General features: G+C 43.1%; 1 protein-coding gene across 1 annotated transcript in view; it reads left to right on the top strand.

The window, feature by feature from the left end:
• LOC146829025 (uncharacterized) overlaps positions 1-15,528 on the top strand; it is a 234,663-nt gene extending 219,135 nt beyond the window's left edge. The window contains exon 6 of the mRNA XM_085607667.1: positions 11,940-15,528. Within this exon, the coding sequence (XP_085463793.1) occupies positions 11,940-12,175 (236 nt within the window). The 3' untranslated portion in view covers positions 12,176-15,528. The remainder of the gene's footprint in view (positions 1-11,939) is intronic.
• Positions 15,529-17,588: the final 2,060 nt, after the last annotated feature.

Raw genomic sequence — 17,588 nt, 5'->3', positions numbered from 1 at the left:
TGATGTTCAGGTTCCTTCATTTTGAGTGATATTTGGTCTCCTCTCCTGCAGTGTCTATAAACCTGTAGGACTGTGATCACAAAGTACTGTGTGGATCTCCCATAGCGTGTTTGCCACACCTGTTCATGAAAATAATACCGCCACACCTGGGTGTCCCGCAGCATCCACGGTACAAGGCAGTGCTTCACACAGCCTTCTCGCACTTGTGGACACCAGACTGTGCTGTGGCAGCCTCTGGAGTAGGGCAGAAGACTGCTAGAAGCACAAGTGGCACAGAAATTAACACTAACACAATCACCACTGCAACACTTAGCTTTCAGCAAACATTTGGAAAATAACATATTGGCAAGGGGACCTAATGACATAAAAGGCCTCCTCTTCTGAGTCCGTGGTGTTTTTGGGAATGGTCAATGCGCTAAGAGCAGTTGGAGGAGAGGGGAGACACCTTGAAGAGAATGCACACAGTCACCAGCAATAATTAATCTGTTTGATGCTGCCTAATAACATTTTGAAGTGCGCAGCCCTGGTGTGAGGAGATTGAAAGCATCTACTTGGAGGCCCTCTGAGCAGGAGATGGTGGAGGCTTGGTGGATTGTTTTTTGTTGGAGCATTGAGGTTATTGATGAAGGCGAGCAATGGGTAGCTGAGGTGACACTGTGCCTCCCAGCAGAATAGTGGGGAATGTGGCAGTGGTGATACAGCACAAAATAGAGGAGATGGGACACACTGATAAAATGGGGAGGCTTTAGAAAACTGAAAAATGTTCAGAGGCCAAGAGAAAGCATTTGACTAAAATGAACACATAAGAATGAGCACTCATTGATGTGTTGTGGCAATGACCCTTTTGAGAGTGGAGTAACTGTATGCAGTGTAAGCGCAGATGGCTCTTGCAAAGAAGCCGTCCAAAGAGGGGTTCCAGGCGTGCATGTGGAGTTGGAAAGTTACAGAGGGTTTGCCCAGAGGTTGCATTCTTCATTGTGAGATGAACTGTTGCATTGTGACCTGGGAGAATTCCAAGTGTCTTCTGGATCTAATTATAGCTGAAGGGATTTTGGACATTAGACAACAATTATCCAGAGAAAAGTCTTGAGGGGGACTAATTAGTAAAACAAAAATACCAATAGACAATATTGAATGCCGCTTCCATGTTCTAAGATGCAACTAGTATCTATGAGAATATTTTCTATAGCATTTCCGTAGCTGTATAATCCTGTGTGCCAACAAATGGATACAGTAAAATCTTACCATGAATATAGAATTTTTACCAAGAATGTTTTGGCAAAAGATAGAACATTGTGATGTTGTGGGTAGTCTTTGAATTTATCTTGCATCTCAGGTTCCTTTATTTTGAGTAATATTTTGTCTCTTTCCCTGCCATGTCTATAAAACTGTAGGACTAGGATCAGAAAATACTGTGGGGATATCCTGTAGCCTGTTTACTGCGCCTGTCCATGAAAATGATACCAACAAACCTGGATGTCCAGCACCATCTACGGTGCAAGGCAGTGCCTCACACAGCCTTATCACACTTGTGGACACCAGACTGTGATGTGGCAGCCTCTGGAACGAGTAGAGCAAAAGACTGCAGAAGAGGCACATAAGTTAACACTAAAACAATCACCACTGCTACACATAGCTTTCAGCAAAAAGTTTGAAAAGAACAGATTGGCAAGGGAACTTAATAACATAAGGCCTCCTCTTCTGAGTTACAGCAGCTGACAGACACAGGCGGCTATCTTTAAGTATGATTGGCAAGTGGTCATAGGTGTAGTACTGGGAGTGGAAGTTACACCCACTCTCTGGACTTTACTCTGCTAGAGGAATCATAGGTGAGCCTTCTCTGCCACAGTTCTAAAGTTGCTATGTATTGTCATGTTATGTTCTAAGAATGTGTTTGAAGTAGACACTGGACAGCAGGACAGTAACTGTTGGAGTCAGGTCTGGATAACCCGTCAACCATGTAGCCACCACAATAAATCTCAACTGATACTTACGTTGGATCCAGCGCATTCATTACAAAAATATAGGTGACGATCTGGCTACATGGTCCAACCTTCTGCATGTGGATATTTTCCAGGGTCGAGGGTGCCACCTCCTGTGTTGGAACGCCGCACGGTGTTCTGAGAGGCGTGTGTTCCTGTTGCTTCTGTCTGCTCTCCTGTATGGTTTCAGACTCCATTACAACTCCTCTCCTGGTTTCGGAGTTGCTCTGCATGCTGCCCTGTCTTTGGAGGTCTCCAGAGATCCTGTTCTTGGCCTGTGCCAGCTCCAGTGACGTCGGCCAGTTTTGTGTTCACTGGACCAGATTTTGGATTTGGGGACCAGTTGGGCCCCCTGACAGCTGTTTGGGACTCGCGTTTATCCTTGCGCTAGTGTATCGTACACAGAGGACTGGGCGCGTTGGTCTTGATGTCACAACGTGGTTGAAAGGTCCTTCGCAATCACCCTCACGTGTGCGCTTACGTGTTTTCTTGATGCCCAACAACGCATTGTGTGGAGCAACGCTGTGTTCCCGTCAGTACATCTTGCATTAATACGAGGTTGCAAGATCCATAGCAACTACCCAAATGTGTGCACTTCTGTGTTTCCCCAGTGATGGCTAGCAACGAATAGTGCGGAACGAGGCTGCTCTCCCATCACATGCCTTCTTCTGGTACCTGCAACACAGCGCAGCCTTACTTTGAGGTTTTCTGCGACCCTACTGATTATACATCATGGTTGTGAGTATAGCGGATCTCGGTGATTCTCAAACCCTGTGTCATGGTTATAACCTTCTTTCTGTTCTTACATGGCGAATCGTCTGGTCACCATTGTCAAGCTGCAAAGGTTTGATGAGGCCGTTTTTCCTATTGTGGATCACAGTGATTCGCACACTTTAGTGTCAAGAGTACTTTTGAACTTTTCGTATGCGGAGCTCTGTGATTTGCACACCCCTATGTAATTTGTGAACTGTGTTGGCTTCGAAACAGTTTTTAAAAAGATTTTTTCTTCTATCAGCTATTATTTTGTGTTGCATTTGGGCAAACATTATTTTGGTCTGCTACAGATCCTTGACGTATTCAGATTTATATACGTTCCTCTTGTTTTGCAACAGTGTACACCATTATTAATGTTTTAAGGAATAAATAGGTCATTGTTGCACGTTTCTAGATGAACACACAATTTGTACATATGTAGACTATATATATATATATATTTTTTTTGTTCAGGGGTTTTTTTGTATTCTGAGCAAGGTATTTTCTTTACTGGTGTGCTTTTGCTTTCATACATTTTTTTTCTTCGTGCTGTACTATATAACATGTGTATTATGCAAGATGTTACTCCTCCATCTTCTCTAGACAGCCTGGGTGAACCACCCATTGGGTGGGAAGTATGGTTTGATGCATTAGAAACCTACCTAGGGGCAATTGGTGCTTTAAGGTTTGTTGCAGAAAGGCAGAAATATTTACTGCTTCATTCTCAGGGTTTTGAAGAGAGATCTATTTTAAAGAAACTTGCCTGACATACCACATGGGGATGCCAAGAACATTGATGAGTATCAAGAAACTGTACTGAAGTTTAAAACCAGGTTTGACAAACAACCTAGTCTTATGGTGTTAAGACACAAATTTCTCAAAACGAAGCAAGTTGACGGGGAAGATGTCGATGGATATATATCCGTTTTATAGAGGTTAGCAACTGTTTCTCAAGTCTCATTGAAGGAATTAGATGATAAACCCTCTGAGAGTGTTAATGTGGTTGGGGCAAGTAAGTTGCGACAAAAATGTGTACGCAACAGTGGTTTACAGGTATCAAGAGTAAGGTACTAGTTCCAACAATAGTAATATGTGTTTTCAGTGTGGGAATGCCCCACTCCCCAAAGAGGGAAAATGTCCTGCAGCCAATGTTATATGCAGTTATTGCAAAACAACTTAACATTTTGCTAAGGTCTGTTTGCAGAAGAAACTAAAAAAGTAACTGAGGCATGTATGATGGAGTCAGGGGATGAATCAGACACTGAAGTTATCTCTGTGATCAGAGATGAACAAGTTTGTAACATGAATGAACCAGTAGTGGGAGATTCTTCTTGTTCTGTTGATCCTATAGCAGAAGTGTAGCAGTAGTGAGTGTTGGGGGCAGGTTCCTCAGACGTTTGGCAGATTCTGGTGCTAGGATCACTGTGATCACACAGCAGTTGTTTGAGGAGACGTGGGGTGACAGAAAATTGATGCCTCCAGGCCGTTCTCCAGTTTCTTACAATGGAAGCAGGATTTAACTCCTTGGTTTTTTTGAGGAAGAATTAGTGTTCAAGGGGTGGGGGGGGGGAGATTAAGGGAACTGTTTGTTTCATTCAAAGGTCTTAACATACTGTGATAATTTGGTATGATATTGAGGCCAGGCACCAGGGAGCAGGTTTTGGTGGTCAACAGCAATGATGAGAGGCAGAAGTAGAAATAGTTTTCCTTCTGTTTTTAGACAACATTTGAGGCTTCAGGCACAAGATTATTGTAAGGGCGATGCTGTCCCTATCAACCACAAACTTAGAGGTGTTCCTTTTGGTGTAAGAGAAGATCTTGACAAGGAGCTTAAGACTTTGTGTTAAACGAATCATAGAGCCAACTGAATAATCTTTGTGGTTGTCTCCCCTTGTTGTGGCTTGCAAGAGGTACAGGCAGCTGCACATGTGTGTGGATTTGAGGTTTCTCAATAAGGAAATTTGCGTTGAATCACACCCTTTGCCCAAAATCAATAACTTGTTTTCCGGTGTCAAAGAGGCCAAGTTTTTTTCCAAACTTGATTTGGCCATTGCTTACCACCAGATAGAGTTACATCCGGATTCACGCCCTTTTACTGCTTTCATTTCTCCACTAGTAACTTTCCAGTACCGATGCATGCCTTTTGGTTTGGCATATGCTGGCTCTGTTTTTCAGAGGGTAATGCAAAATTTAATGAGTGGTGTGGAGGGCGTTCTGATGTTCCAGGACAATGTATTGATCTTTGCCAAGGATATACAATCCCGCAATGTTATTCCGCGTAATGTTATCAATATCTTTGAGAAACATGGGGTTGTTCTCAAGACCAAGAAATGTACATTTCTGTTCAGTGAAGTAGAATACCCATTTAATATCACAAGAAAGGATTCAACATAGACACGGTCTTGTTATGGCTCTACCCCCAACGATAAGACTAGAGTTAAATCCTTATAGGTCTATGTGAGTATTACTCACGGTTCATTCCAGTTTTTGCCACCATGTTGCGCCCTATTATCAACTTGCTCAAGAAGGGGGTCAAGTCTGAGTGGTCTGAAGAGTTAATTTCTGCCTTTAATCAAGTCAAGTCCTGTTTGGGAAAGGGCAAGGCTCTTAAACGTTTTGATCCTGATTTAGCCTGCTGCATTACTGTTGGCGCAAGTCAAGTGGGGCTGGGTGCTATTTTGACACAAGGTTTTGGAGATAAGGAAGACACCGTGGCATTTGCTTCAAGAGTGAGGAGGGATGCTGAACTCCAGTGCTCTGTTATTGAGAAGGAAGTGCTAGCTTGTTCGTGGGCTATAGAAACATTTCGTCCATACGTATGGGGAAGGCGGTTCAAACTACAAATTGATCACAAGCCTTTAGTCATTATTCTTGGGACTGGTATTAGCAAATGTTGTACACCCAGGATTATTAGGATGGTTACAAGGTTGCTGCAGTACCAGTTTGATGTATCCCACATTTCTGGCAGAAAGAATAGGAGGGCTGACTGTCTTTCGTGTTTCTTGCAGAGATGGAATGAAAGGGAAGAGTTGGATTTCAATGAGCTTTTCGATGGGGATTCCAAGGGTTGCATTGTAGCTGCATTGTAAATACCCGAACTGAACATAGGTTCTGAGGAAGAATGGATGAGTGCTTTGAGGGATGATGCGTTATTACAGCAAGTGTGTGAGCTGGTTAGGAAAGGCTGGCCTAGGGAGAAGATTATTATCTCCTCTATTACAACCTTACTGAAAGGTTCAAAGTGAGTTTTCTATGGAAGATGGTACGCTCTTAGGTTCCGATAAACTCGTTCCTTCCCATTCAGTCAGACAGACCATTATTAGAAAATCCCATGAGTGTCAATTGGGAGCAACTCTCCCTAAATGTCGCATTTGGGTGTCCAAGCAAGGGATGTGGAGATTTAGGAGGTCATAGGGAATTGATGTGTCTGGAGTTGCTGATATGAGCCTCAAGGTGGTGACACCTCCCTTATTGCCTAGGTTTACGTGATTAAGCAAATCTGGGGCAGCGTCAAAACCCATGGGTGTTGCATGGGAAATACCACCGCAATGCCCATGGAACATCTCCTTAGCGCAGAGTAAGGCAACGCAACGACTTAAGCTGCTTTGTCTTACTCCATATCTATGAGGCCCAGGCAGAGTGAGAGGATTGGGCCACCAGTGCATCAAAAAAAAAAGTGAGGTCTGGCAATGCAAGGGTCTTATAAATAAGCCCTTGAGATTACGTGAGGCTGTGGGATTGTCTTTGAAGCAAATAGAACCAACATGGTAGGGAAGAGCTAGGGGACTGAAATGGCCACAGCTGTCCATGATTTGTTAATTGGATGAGAAGAGATGATGCACTGATTTGCGATTTTGCCAGAAAAGGTGTGTCAGCTGGGGGCGCCGGGAAGTCAGAAATGAAAGCCATTTTGGGAGGATGATTTCAGAGTGAAGAATAAGTTTAAAGCCCTGATTACAAGTTTAGGTTCTATTTATTGCGCCTGATAAATTATGATACCACGCGGTACGTTATTTATCGGGTGGAATAAATAGCAGCTATTATAAGTTGGTGGCCAATAATATGTGGATTTTGGTGTTTAACACACCAAAATCTGCATGATACATTGAATACAGCATGTTTTCCTCCCTGGTAAATTTCAGCAGGTTTGACGTGTCAGAATTTAACAAACAAAGTATTTAATGCTTCTGATAATTATTAGATGCGTTAAATACTTACCAACTCGTAATTCTGGAGCAGGTTTACGCAAAGGTCGGAATATACCAATCAACTCGTAATCAGGGCCTAAGAGTTTTAGTTACTTTATAAATTTGCACTAATGAGGATCAGGTAGAGAAATAACAGAGGGGACTAGGCCTGTGATAAGAATCAAGAGGATTTAAAGGACTGTCAAGGAACATATATGAGTCAAGCAATGGAGGGACGTGATGCATAGTTTGAAAGCCAACGCAGAGGGCAATTAATGACAAGATGATAGAAGGATTTTGTGTCTGCAAATACATAGCAGATGTTGGAGTCACCCTACCTCTGTAAACTGGAACTCGAATTATGCATTAATTTGTCTCTGATAGTCATTCACCATATTCTCCAAGGGACCCTGGAGATGGAAGAGGCCTCCTCTTCTATATCCAGTGGCTTGCTAATGGACAGACATTGGACACCCCCATGATGTATGCAGCCTTATCCACTCATGCTGAATCCAATACTAATGCAAGGCTTCCCAAATGCTCTCAATATTGCCTCCGTATAATTTGTTTATCTTCCTAAACATCTCAATACCTAGTCTTGCTGGCTATAGCTACCCTCAACATGCAGTCATATATCAGGGCTGTCCGCCATACGGCCAGGATGGCTAGATGCATACCAGATTTTCTGGATAGCCACATAACAGAACCTGAAGGTAGATGCTGATGAAGAATCTAATTTGATGATGAGTATGTTGCTGTTCTTCCTCCTCACTGGAGTCCAATGCTTGGTACTGTACTCATATAACATATACAGTCATAAATTACCTAATGTTGGAGAAGAATAAGTCACTTACCTTTAAAGAGGGTTCTCTGGCACTGATGTTGTCACATGACATGCCAGATTTACATAGGTTTTGCATCAGGTTTGCGTTACTGTTTTTATTACAGACCCAATGCAAAATCTTTTTTGAGATTTACAAACCAACACAAATTGATATTTGCGTTGGTTTGTAAGGAAAAGCAACGCTAAACCAGTGTGAATCACTGCTCTGCATTACCCTTCTTCAAGGGTACGTTCCGTGAGTGGTACATGAGCGTTCACGCGCTACCACCCATGGTTTCTGACGCAAACCCTATCTATTAACAATAATGGACAGGGTTTTGCACCACAAATTTCGCCACTTGAAAGCAGGGGTTTCTGACTTTGCATAAGTGCTGCAAGTAGGAAAAGTTGTAAAGTCAGACTAAGCATAGTATTTTGTACTGGATGTGCAGCCTTCCAGAACAACACCTATGCTAGACTCACGCAGACACCTTTGAACTATGGCACAAAGGTGTGTGTATGGCGCTCTAAAGTATAATTCTGCGCTGGTGCTAGATGTAGGCTTCACATGTTTACCCCCACCTTTTGCTGGTGTTTCACTGTTTTTCGACTTTAGTCTGGCTGGGACCATGCTAATCAGGGCCCCAGCCTAGCTGCTTCCTCTCTAAAATGATTCCATGTACTTTAGGTACATTACAGATTGGATCTGAGGTGCCCTTGTAAGCTCCTAGTATATGGTATACTATGTACCCAGGGCATAGGTACTCCAGAGGCCTACCATGGGCTGAAGCATGTATTATGCCACCCCTGGAAAGCCACCCAAAATAACACCACAGGTCTGCTACTGCAGCCTGGGTAAGGTGGTGCATGCACCCCTTACTGAGATATAGGTTCACTATATCTCATCCTATATACACACATATAAACCTATAAGTCACTCCTATTGCAGGCCTTATCAATCTTGAAGGCAGAGTGCTTGGTTCTTATGTGAGATGGTGCCCCTGCATGATTAGACCCCTCTGCAGCGTTCGGAGACCCTCCTCTGATGCTGTTTGTAGTGCAGCCTGACCATATACTCTTAAGTGCATTATAACCAAACGGTAAATGCTTACTTTGGACTGGCTGCACGGAAACATGTCGTGTTTGGTGTCAAACACCTTGGAATCATACCCCCACACCAGTAACTGGTGTGGGAGTATGATCCCGCCCTTCTAGAGGAAGAGACATAACAGCACTGGTATACCCGGTAGAAACTTAATAGAGCCCTGGCATCACAAAATGATGCTGCATCCACAGACACTGGTCGGCCTCCTGCTGCTGACCGAAACTCCGGCAGGGGAGGCCTGGACAATAGGTTTCCTGTCACAGGGAGGTGTAACCACTTCCCCGACAGGCTGATGTGTATTGGGGCTGGGTGGGAGAACTCTCTGAGTGCTTTAAGTCCTGCACTGGAGGCACATTTGATGTTCCTGTGCATAGTCCAGCTCAAACCTGTTCAGGGGCTTCCAGCCCCTGCTCTGGCGCGAAACTGGACGCCATACTCTGGAGACCCATAGGTGGGTCTCCAGAGTATGTCCAACTCCCTACCTTAGTATAATTATGGGACCCCTGTCCATAGGACTTTAGATTAGCCTGGACGAAACTCTGATGCTGAATCCTGGACCTTCGACGCTCTGCTCAAGACCAGAGGACTGAAGAAATCTCCCCTGGGGTCAAGGAGTGACTCCCCTGCTTGGCAGGCACCAACGAAGCAATTTGCCGGTCTGCATCATCGAAGCACCCGCCGGACTCCGAAGTATTTGCAGCCCAGGAAGAGGATTTCCAGACATCTCAGAGGCCGACCTGAGTCCCCAGCAAAGCGGAGACCTGCAGCCCTCGTGAGTAGTGTGGAACCAGAACTCCTGGACACCGTGCATTTCTGCAAGTGCATTGACTTCTCGACGTCTCTTGAAGTCGTGCTTGGGCTGCCCCTACCTCGAGCACTGAATCCACCGAAGATTGTCGGCCTGGTCATTCCGAGTGACCCGCGGGCCGCCATTTTGTGTTTCGTCTCGAGGTCCCTTCGCGATCCCTGGCCCGTTGAGTGGTGGGTCCCTGAGGGGGTAACTTTGCATTTCCTTGGGCTTTCCTGGTTGCTCCAGACGTGCCCTGACTCCCAACCAAGTGGTGAGTCCCACAGACCTTGCTGGTCTGCACTGAAGCATCTTTCTCGTTTCTGCGTGGGTTGCTGTTGCCAAGGCTTGTTGTGTCCGATCCGGGCACCGTTGCTGCAGCACTCGACATCCTTCGTGGGACAGCTCGAATCCAGCTCCTGGTCGTCCTTGATGCCTCCTGGTCCTCGTGGCTGAAGAGTCAAGCTTCACCTCCTTCACCTGAAATCACCAGACATCAGTGGGCATCTGTTCATCGCCTTCCTGGTCACTGGCAAGTGACCCAGACTTTGTCCCCTCTGCTTTCAGGTTCTTCTCATCTTCGATCCAGGCTTGGATCTCTTCGGACACTTCGCATCTTCACGGCAGCAGCACTTCTTCGCCAGCTCCCACTGAAGTCGACGACGCAACTCGACAACTATGCACCCGGCTTCCCTGGGTGAGGTGACAGGAGTACTCCGGAGCTCCCGTGGGTGCTAGCCCTAGAACTTCCTAAGTCCAAAAGGGTTTGGTCCTGACTCATTTCTAAGTGTCCCTAATCTTTAAAAACCTAAACGCGACTTTCCCCATAGAAGCTAACGAAAGCTCGCGGCTGTGTTCACACACTGCACACGGGCCCGTGGGTCCCCTGTGTCACTACCTTGGGTGGTTCCTTGGGGTCCCAGCAATTCTACAGGCTCTAGGCCTTGTGTCTAGTTAAGTTGTGGTTCTTATACCACTATTTTAGTATATGGTTTGGCTCGCCCCTAGGGCCGGACGTGTATTTGTGCTATTTTACTGTGATTATTGAAGTGTAACTTATGTGTTTTGACCTCTAGTCTCAGAGACTAGGAGGGTGAGTTTAGTAATAAATACATATATATTGTTTATATATATATACCTGGTGTGGATATCTTTCATTTAGTGACTCAAGAGATTATAGACTGGTAAAACAAGCTGCTTTACATTCCTTCAAGACTTAGCCTGAAGGCTGCTCTCCATAGCTACCACTAGGATAACTTTCAATAAAGGTTGTCTTTAACCTATAACCAATAAGGGGTTGTTTGGACTGGTACAGGGTGCCCACTAGAACTAGTGGCTAGCATATATCAGGCCAACTTCTCACACTAGAGATAGAGGATAGTGCCTTATCTCTATAGCTATGCGCTGTCCTTCGCTCTCTCCCTATCACAAGCAACACAATGCTGCAACTTTGGGTGCTGCGTTGCGTGAGAGTTTGATGAATCAGTGCCCTGGTGTCCCCAGCAAATAATGTCAGTTAGATTGTTCTACGCGTTGCCTGTTTATATAAGACATGGTCAGAATCTGAATAAGGGTGGAACTAATGGCAGAAATCAGTCAGAGGAATAGGTAAAATGGAGTTCAACTGACTAAAGCAAGATTTCGTTTTCTGAGGTGTTTCCCGTCTGGACATAGAGGAATAGTCATATAGCATGTGAAGCAATGAACGATTCCAGTGTTTGATAAATCCCGCTTTAGAGCGGAAGTATTCTCATTCACGAGTTCCCTTGATTCGTACCATTCTTCAGAGTTCTAGTCTTGCAGTTATCTAATCTCCTAATATAGTAATCCATAAACATAGTTAGGTGCTCATTTACACGGTAATGGTGCTGACTTAGGTGAAAAGATTATTTGCAGCTATTTTAGCCTGTGTACCTTTTAATGCTGAGCATAAATTATGGTTTGTACCTGTTCAACCTTCAGTGCCCCCATTTGCCTCCAGCTTCTACCTTGGAATAAGAAGTTGCAAATCCCATTTTGTGTAGATGTGTAAGCTGTGCTCAGAAACTTGTTGAACACCCAGCAAATGTGTAATTTGTAATGTTGTTCATTTGTGTACTGGTCTCAGTAACTCCCTAACTGTTCTACTGATGAATGGTTTTTACATCGTCATAATTCCCTGTATATACTCTGAGGTTACAATTTTAAAAAATGAATTATTTTTTTCTTGCAAAAATGCTAAGCACGCGTGCTTCTGTAAAGTAAAGTGAAAGACTTCTATTCCTAATAAAGCATTTGGTTTATTTGTGTTTTCTTGCTGCAGAAAATGGGAAAATCGGAATAAAGAAGGAGCCGGGTGTGCAGCAAACTGGGGAAGGTGGCACCAAACACAAGAAGAACAAACCTATTGAGGATAAAGACACTAAGAAGTATATGAAACTGGGGACCACCATCACTGGGAAAAAAACACTCTTTTGCTTAAAGAGCATGAAAGTCTCCAAAAAGTCAAACCCTGAAAGGAGTGACAAGAAAAGTCACAATGGAGCAATAAATGAATGATTCTATTACAATATTGAGGAAAGAAGGTGGGGGTCAATATTATTTGCTTCTTTTTCAAATGATCTGGGTTGTGTTTTCTACTGAAGTTCATGAATCTCGGAGGCTGACTGACCCGATGTTCAAAAAAAGAAAAATCAAAGTGTGTACCAGAGGAAAAGAAAAGCTGTGGCCCTTAACTTCATGCCACAGCAGCGACTGAAGCACCTGCTAAAGAGTCCTATGTAGACAATCACAGAAGACATGTTAGCTTAAAAGATGTGCATAAAAGCAGAAAGAGGGAGGCTGGTTTTGTGCAGTAAACCTAAAGGCAAAACGTTCACCTGGCAAAGTTGGAGAGGGGCAAAGTGTTGCGCTCTGATCAAATCAGTGCAATCACAGTTCTTATAACGTCTGAAAGAGCGCTGGACCTTACACCATAATCTCATGGTCAAGTCTCAAAAGATTTTCACTCCTTGGTCGTATGGACCTTTGTTACTTGACATAAAGCATTGAAAGGAAGAAGACATCAACGATACATTTCTACCTTGTGAGGCCAATATGACTCCACAATAAAGACCAGCAATTGCCAAATATAGTTAAAGGGTTTTATTTTAGATTCCCAATCAATCTAGAATATATACAAACAGGGCGGTGTGATCGATGCCACCGCAACGGGCACCAACTTTGGGGGAGCGCTGTGTTTTTAAGTACAATTTGGTTTTAAAAGCACCTGATGCCTCATTCCTTGCCTCCAGCAAATTTCAGGCAAACATAAAAATGTCAAGTAACTCTGGCGATTGATTGACCTGTTTCAGGGAGATCAGAGTTTTGTCTAATGGAAACGTTGACTCATCATAAAGTAGCACAAGAGCTTAAAATGCCTGCTGCAAAGCACATGTACCATGCAGATCACAAAGTGCATACAATGTTAATAGGTCAGTGTGTTACTGCTTCTGTCATAGAGCCCCTTTTGTAACTTGCAGTTTGTAAGTTTAAATCCTCATATAGAACAGTGAGCTATAAACTATCATCAAAAAGCTACATGCAAACTGCAAGGTTTAGATTAGAGCATTATGATTTTTTACCCCAGTCTTTCATTATCCCAATGTTGTAAAAAGGGTTCACTTGGGTAGAAATCAATTCTTATTAGTAAAGCCAACCACGGTGTTACGTTTTAAATTTCGAGTTTGTGCTTCTCCAGACCAAGCATTCTTAAACTATACTGTCTACCAGTAGGGATGACTTGTGACTCCCACACCTTGTAGTCCTCTGTCTGATGTAACATTTCCTATACACTGGTTTACACACGTTTCATTGTTTCGATGTAATGTATATGTGATGTAAAGTGTTCTGACACCTTACACTGATATGAGTGGTGCTATATAAAAAAAAAAGAAATGCATGAGAGAGAGAGTGGTTATGGAAACTGTAGGGGCACTGTCAAAGAGTGGCAGTGAGGGAATCTGTGGAGATAGAGGTCATAAATTGTCGTACCGGGTGCCACCAGCGCTAAATACAGAAACAGGTTAAAGCAAACAAGTGTTCCATAAAGAAACTTCGCTTCTCTCTTCTAAACATAGGTCAAATATAAAATCATCTATCAAGGGTCTCTAATTCGGGAGCATAGAAGTTGTCGACATGATCAGACTTCAGTAGTAGTCTTGGAAAAAGGAAATAAATGTTTAGCATAAAGCTGCACACTTAAAAGAATTGACAAGCAGAGAGGTGTACACTGCTCGAAGTCTAAAAGGAATCTCAGCTTCTTATAACTGTGAGAACACCAAATCAAAAGTAACAGGACATTCAACAGCATCCTTATCTTCTTTCATACCACCAGGAGCCAACCAAATTGTTACTCGAGTGCATCTGCAACATCCCTTCAGTTTCACATTACATCGAAACTTGGACTGTAGTTCTCAACCTTGAACATCTTTCCATCCTGGTACATGAAGAACCGAAGGCCTCTTTTGACAATTAATTTTCCACATTCACTGACATGTTCTTACCTCCAGGCCTCTCTATCAGCAGTGTGATATAAACAATAGGCCTTCCTCTAGTTAACGAGAATTATGATAATACACCTGAAAAGAAAGAGAACATGCTGGCAAGTCAAAATGCATTACACTTGAGGCCTGTAGTCAGGCGAATTTAGCTCAGCACTTAATATGCACTCCAAATACATGGTTATACATGTACACGTATACCTTGAAGAATAAATGTAAAATGTGGGTAAAGGAGTACATGTTTACATATGCAAATATAACTTGAAGTATAAAACATGAATAAAGAATACATGCTTACATGTTTAAACTGTATATAATGTTGGTTATATGCATGTAATTGCATTTCTGTGAGGGTGGAGCTCAAATTGTGCTGTCCCACGTCTTAAAATAATAGATATGTTATTTACATATCTGTGCTCTGCACTACCCTGCTATTTTATTGAAGAGCAGAGACATGGGAGAGTTGCTCAACTCTCAGATCCTGTTAACTCACAGCTGAGCCTTTGCCAAGATGAGAGGAGCTCATGAAAGGTAGATGTGACGTGACGTTTGTGTTTGAGATGAAGATAATGTTCAGTAGGGCCTGTCTCCATTAAGAAATACATAGAGAGCTTCCTCGTTTAACCAAGAGCAGGGATCTAAATTAAGCATTATGTTTTATTCATCGAGATTGAATGTTAAAGGTAAGAAGGGTGGGGAGCATTAAATAAGCTGCACCAAGGAAGAGTATCTGTGTACTTCTCTGAATGTATTCTGTGTTTTAAATGTCATTAGTCTAAAAAGAGAATCAAGGTACATTTAGAGAAAAACAGTAGGAAGGTTTCTTAGAGCAGCACAAAGCTTTGGTTATTGATTGCCTCGTCTCCGTCTTCAATTGAAAACATGTTCCAAGCTACAGCATAGATTACAGCTTACTCCTTCACAGACTCTGTCCAGACATGTAAGAACAGCCTGGTGATTCTGTTGTACAGGTTGGTGCTGTTTGTTTTCTATACTCTGGGAGCAGAGGCATTCTAGCATGGTGCAATACTACATATGTCTATTTGTGTCCACCATCTGTGGTGTTACCCATTGGTCCAAGAATGGCAGAGACATACAACAGTACTAAGATAATTACTGACTCCCTAAATTATTCCCAGTTAGAATAATTTCATCAAAATGTATTTCACAAGGATATCTCAAAATTTCTGCTCGATTATTATTGCCCAACCATTGCCACTATCCAACACTGGGTACCTCTGTTTCAGAAGCACAAATTCATTGTTGCTCTCAAAGATAGCATTTTTGGTTGCTTTGTATTCTTTTGTTACCAACGATGGAGTGTCTAAATTGATCACATTTTAATAATTTACAAGGTATAAAACAGACTTTAATAAAACCAGTATGTCTAGCTTTTTCAGACCCCATTCAAGTTGACCTTTGAAGGTACAAGTGGATGCTGGAAGCATGACTACATTGATGGCTATGGTTGTATATGAGAAGAAAGAGATGGGTGGTTGGTGGGTATATAGGAGAATGAATGTGAATGATAAATGAATGTTTGGTTGAAAAATAATGGATGAATGCTCTAGTGTGTGGGAACAGATATGTGCTTATGTGAGGGTGGAATGCATGGATTGAATAAGTGTGTAGAAGGATAGATGGTTAGATGACTGTGGTGGTTAGATGCATGCATAGATACATTTCTGATTACAGCGACATGTTGATGAACAATAAGGGTCAGATTAACAAAGGTAAATTTACACTTGTGGACCTACTCTTAAATGCATGTGGAACTCTCCACTTTCTCCATTTCTGAGTGGATATTTACACCTATGTGTAAACTTGTATGCCTCCACTTACTCCAGCGAGGGAGTGAATGGATCCTCTTACGAATGAATATACAACCATAAAGTCACTACATGTATCCTTGCCACATTTTACATTTCCACTTGGTTGGTGGGCACTGGAGCAGAGACCACCACCACATGGATTGAGACCTCTGAATTAAAGGGAAAAGTCAAACAGTATACCTATTACCCAAATCACACAAACCTGACACCCATTCCATAAAAACTCATACATATAGCCCATACCATAGGTTCTGCCCTCCTCCACTTGTACTGCACGATCATGTAGTCAATAGAAACCACATATAGCCTCCATGATGTAGAACTCAACACTCAAACAGAAAATACATTTCACTGATGAAGAGACAGCCCTTATAATTACATTTGTGGTCAAACACTTCAAAAAACGTAATGGTCTGCTGTTACACATTAGTGGAACCCTTGTGGTAGGAGGTTACAGAGTCTGCAAATGCATGGGAGGAGGATACACGCACCGTGGGGACAATAACACAAAATGGCAAGATAAAGGAAAAGAAGGATTTCTCAACGATTCAGGTTGGAAAAGCGGTTTTTGAGGCACACCTGAATCCCTTTTCCATCTCCCCTTTTAATCTCCCCTCTCCACAATGCATGCTCAGCTACTCTATGGTCTGCCTGATGCAGACCACCCTAGCATAAGACCAAATAAGAACTAAATTCCCTCTCTGTTCTTAAAGGTTAACCTATAATCACTCTACCCTTCCACCACTCTACAATGTTTTGCAGACATCACACACATATCCCTCATACACACTCTCCAACACACACACTCTTTAAATCCAATGCTAATTATATTTAATTCTTTTTCAGTGGTGCCTGGTACCCTAAATATCTGGTGGGGCAACCAACCAACCACTGACCAAAGGCGGTTGCCAGATTCAGATTAACAGATTGTGCTGCACTGATACAACAGCGCTGTGACCTAGATGCTAGGGTTTGTCACTGGTAGTGCCATTCCAATGCGCAGAACTAGCATCCACTCTTAACGAATGTAATCTGGTCGAGAGCAGTTGCTTCTTGGGCTGATTCCAGATGCTGCTCAGGCCTCACAGCCTCTGGCCCCTCTCCAAGGCCAGAATATAATTTATATCCGCAATAACCATGGCAGAACTCTCTCATCTCCCCCGAACCCCTGCTCAGCTTCAGTCAAGAGGGAGCACAGCTGATCTCTAAGGGTTAATGCAAAGTGGCCAAAAGAGCACTTTCAAGCACTCCGTATCACAAAATACTGGAAAACATCTGCATACAGCGCCTGTCATATATACTGTCCTCCCAAAGGATTTACTGCACATACCATGCCTTTCAAAAGCTATTCTAAAAGCACTTTACAAAGAGACAGGCAGTGCCTTTTGTTTAAACTGTTTCTTGAAAGCACCTCCAGCTCTGATGGCATGCACAGCTGTCAACAGGAAAGGTCTGTGCCAGCGATAGACTATTAAATATTTTGAAACCCAGTCGGTAGCCCACACTCCAGTTTTATTCCAAGTTCATCACATAGTTAATCATTTCAGGGTGCTATCCTGGTGAGTGCTCCATCCCATAGCACCAATAAACATATTGATA

Source organism: Triturus cristatus, chromosome 5_2 (assembly GCF_964204655.1).
Source record: "Triturus cristatus chromosome 5_2, aTriCri1.1, whole genome shotgun sequence".
NCBI lineage: Eukaryota > Metazoa > Chordata > Amphibia > Caudata > Salamandridae > Triturus > Triturus cristatus.
Note: the sequence above shows the minus strand (reverse complement) of the source record. Positions and strands in the feature narration are given on the sequence as shown.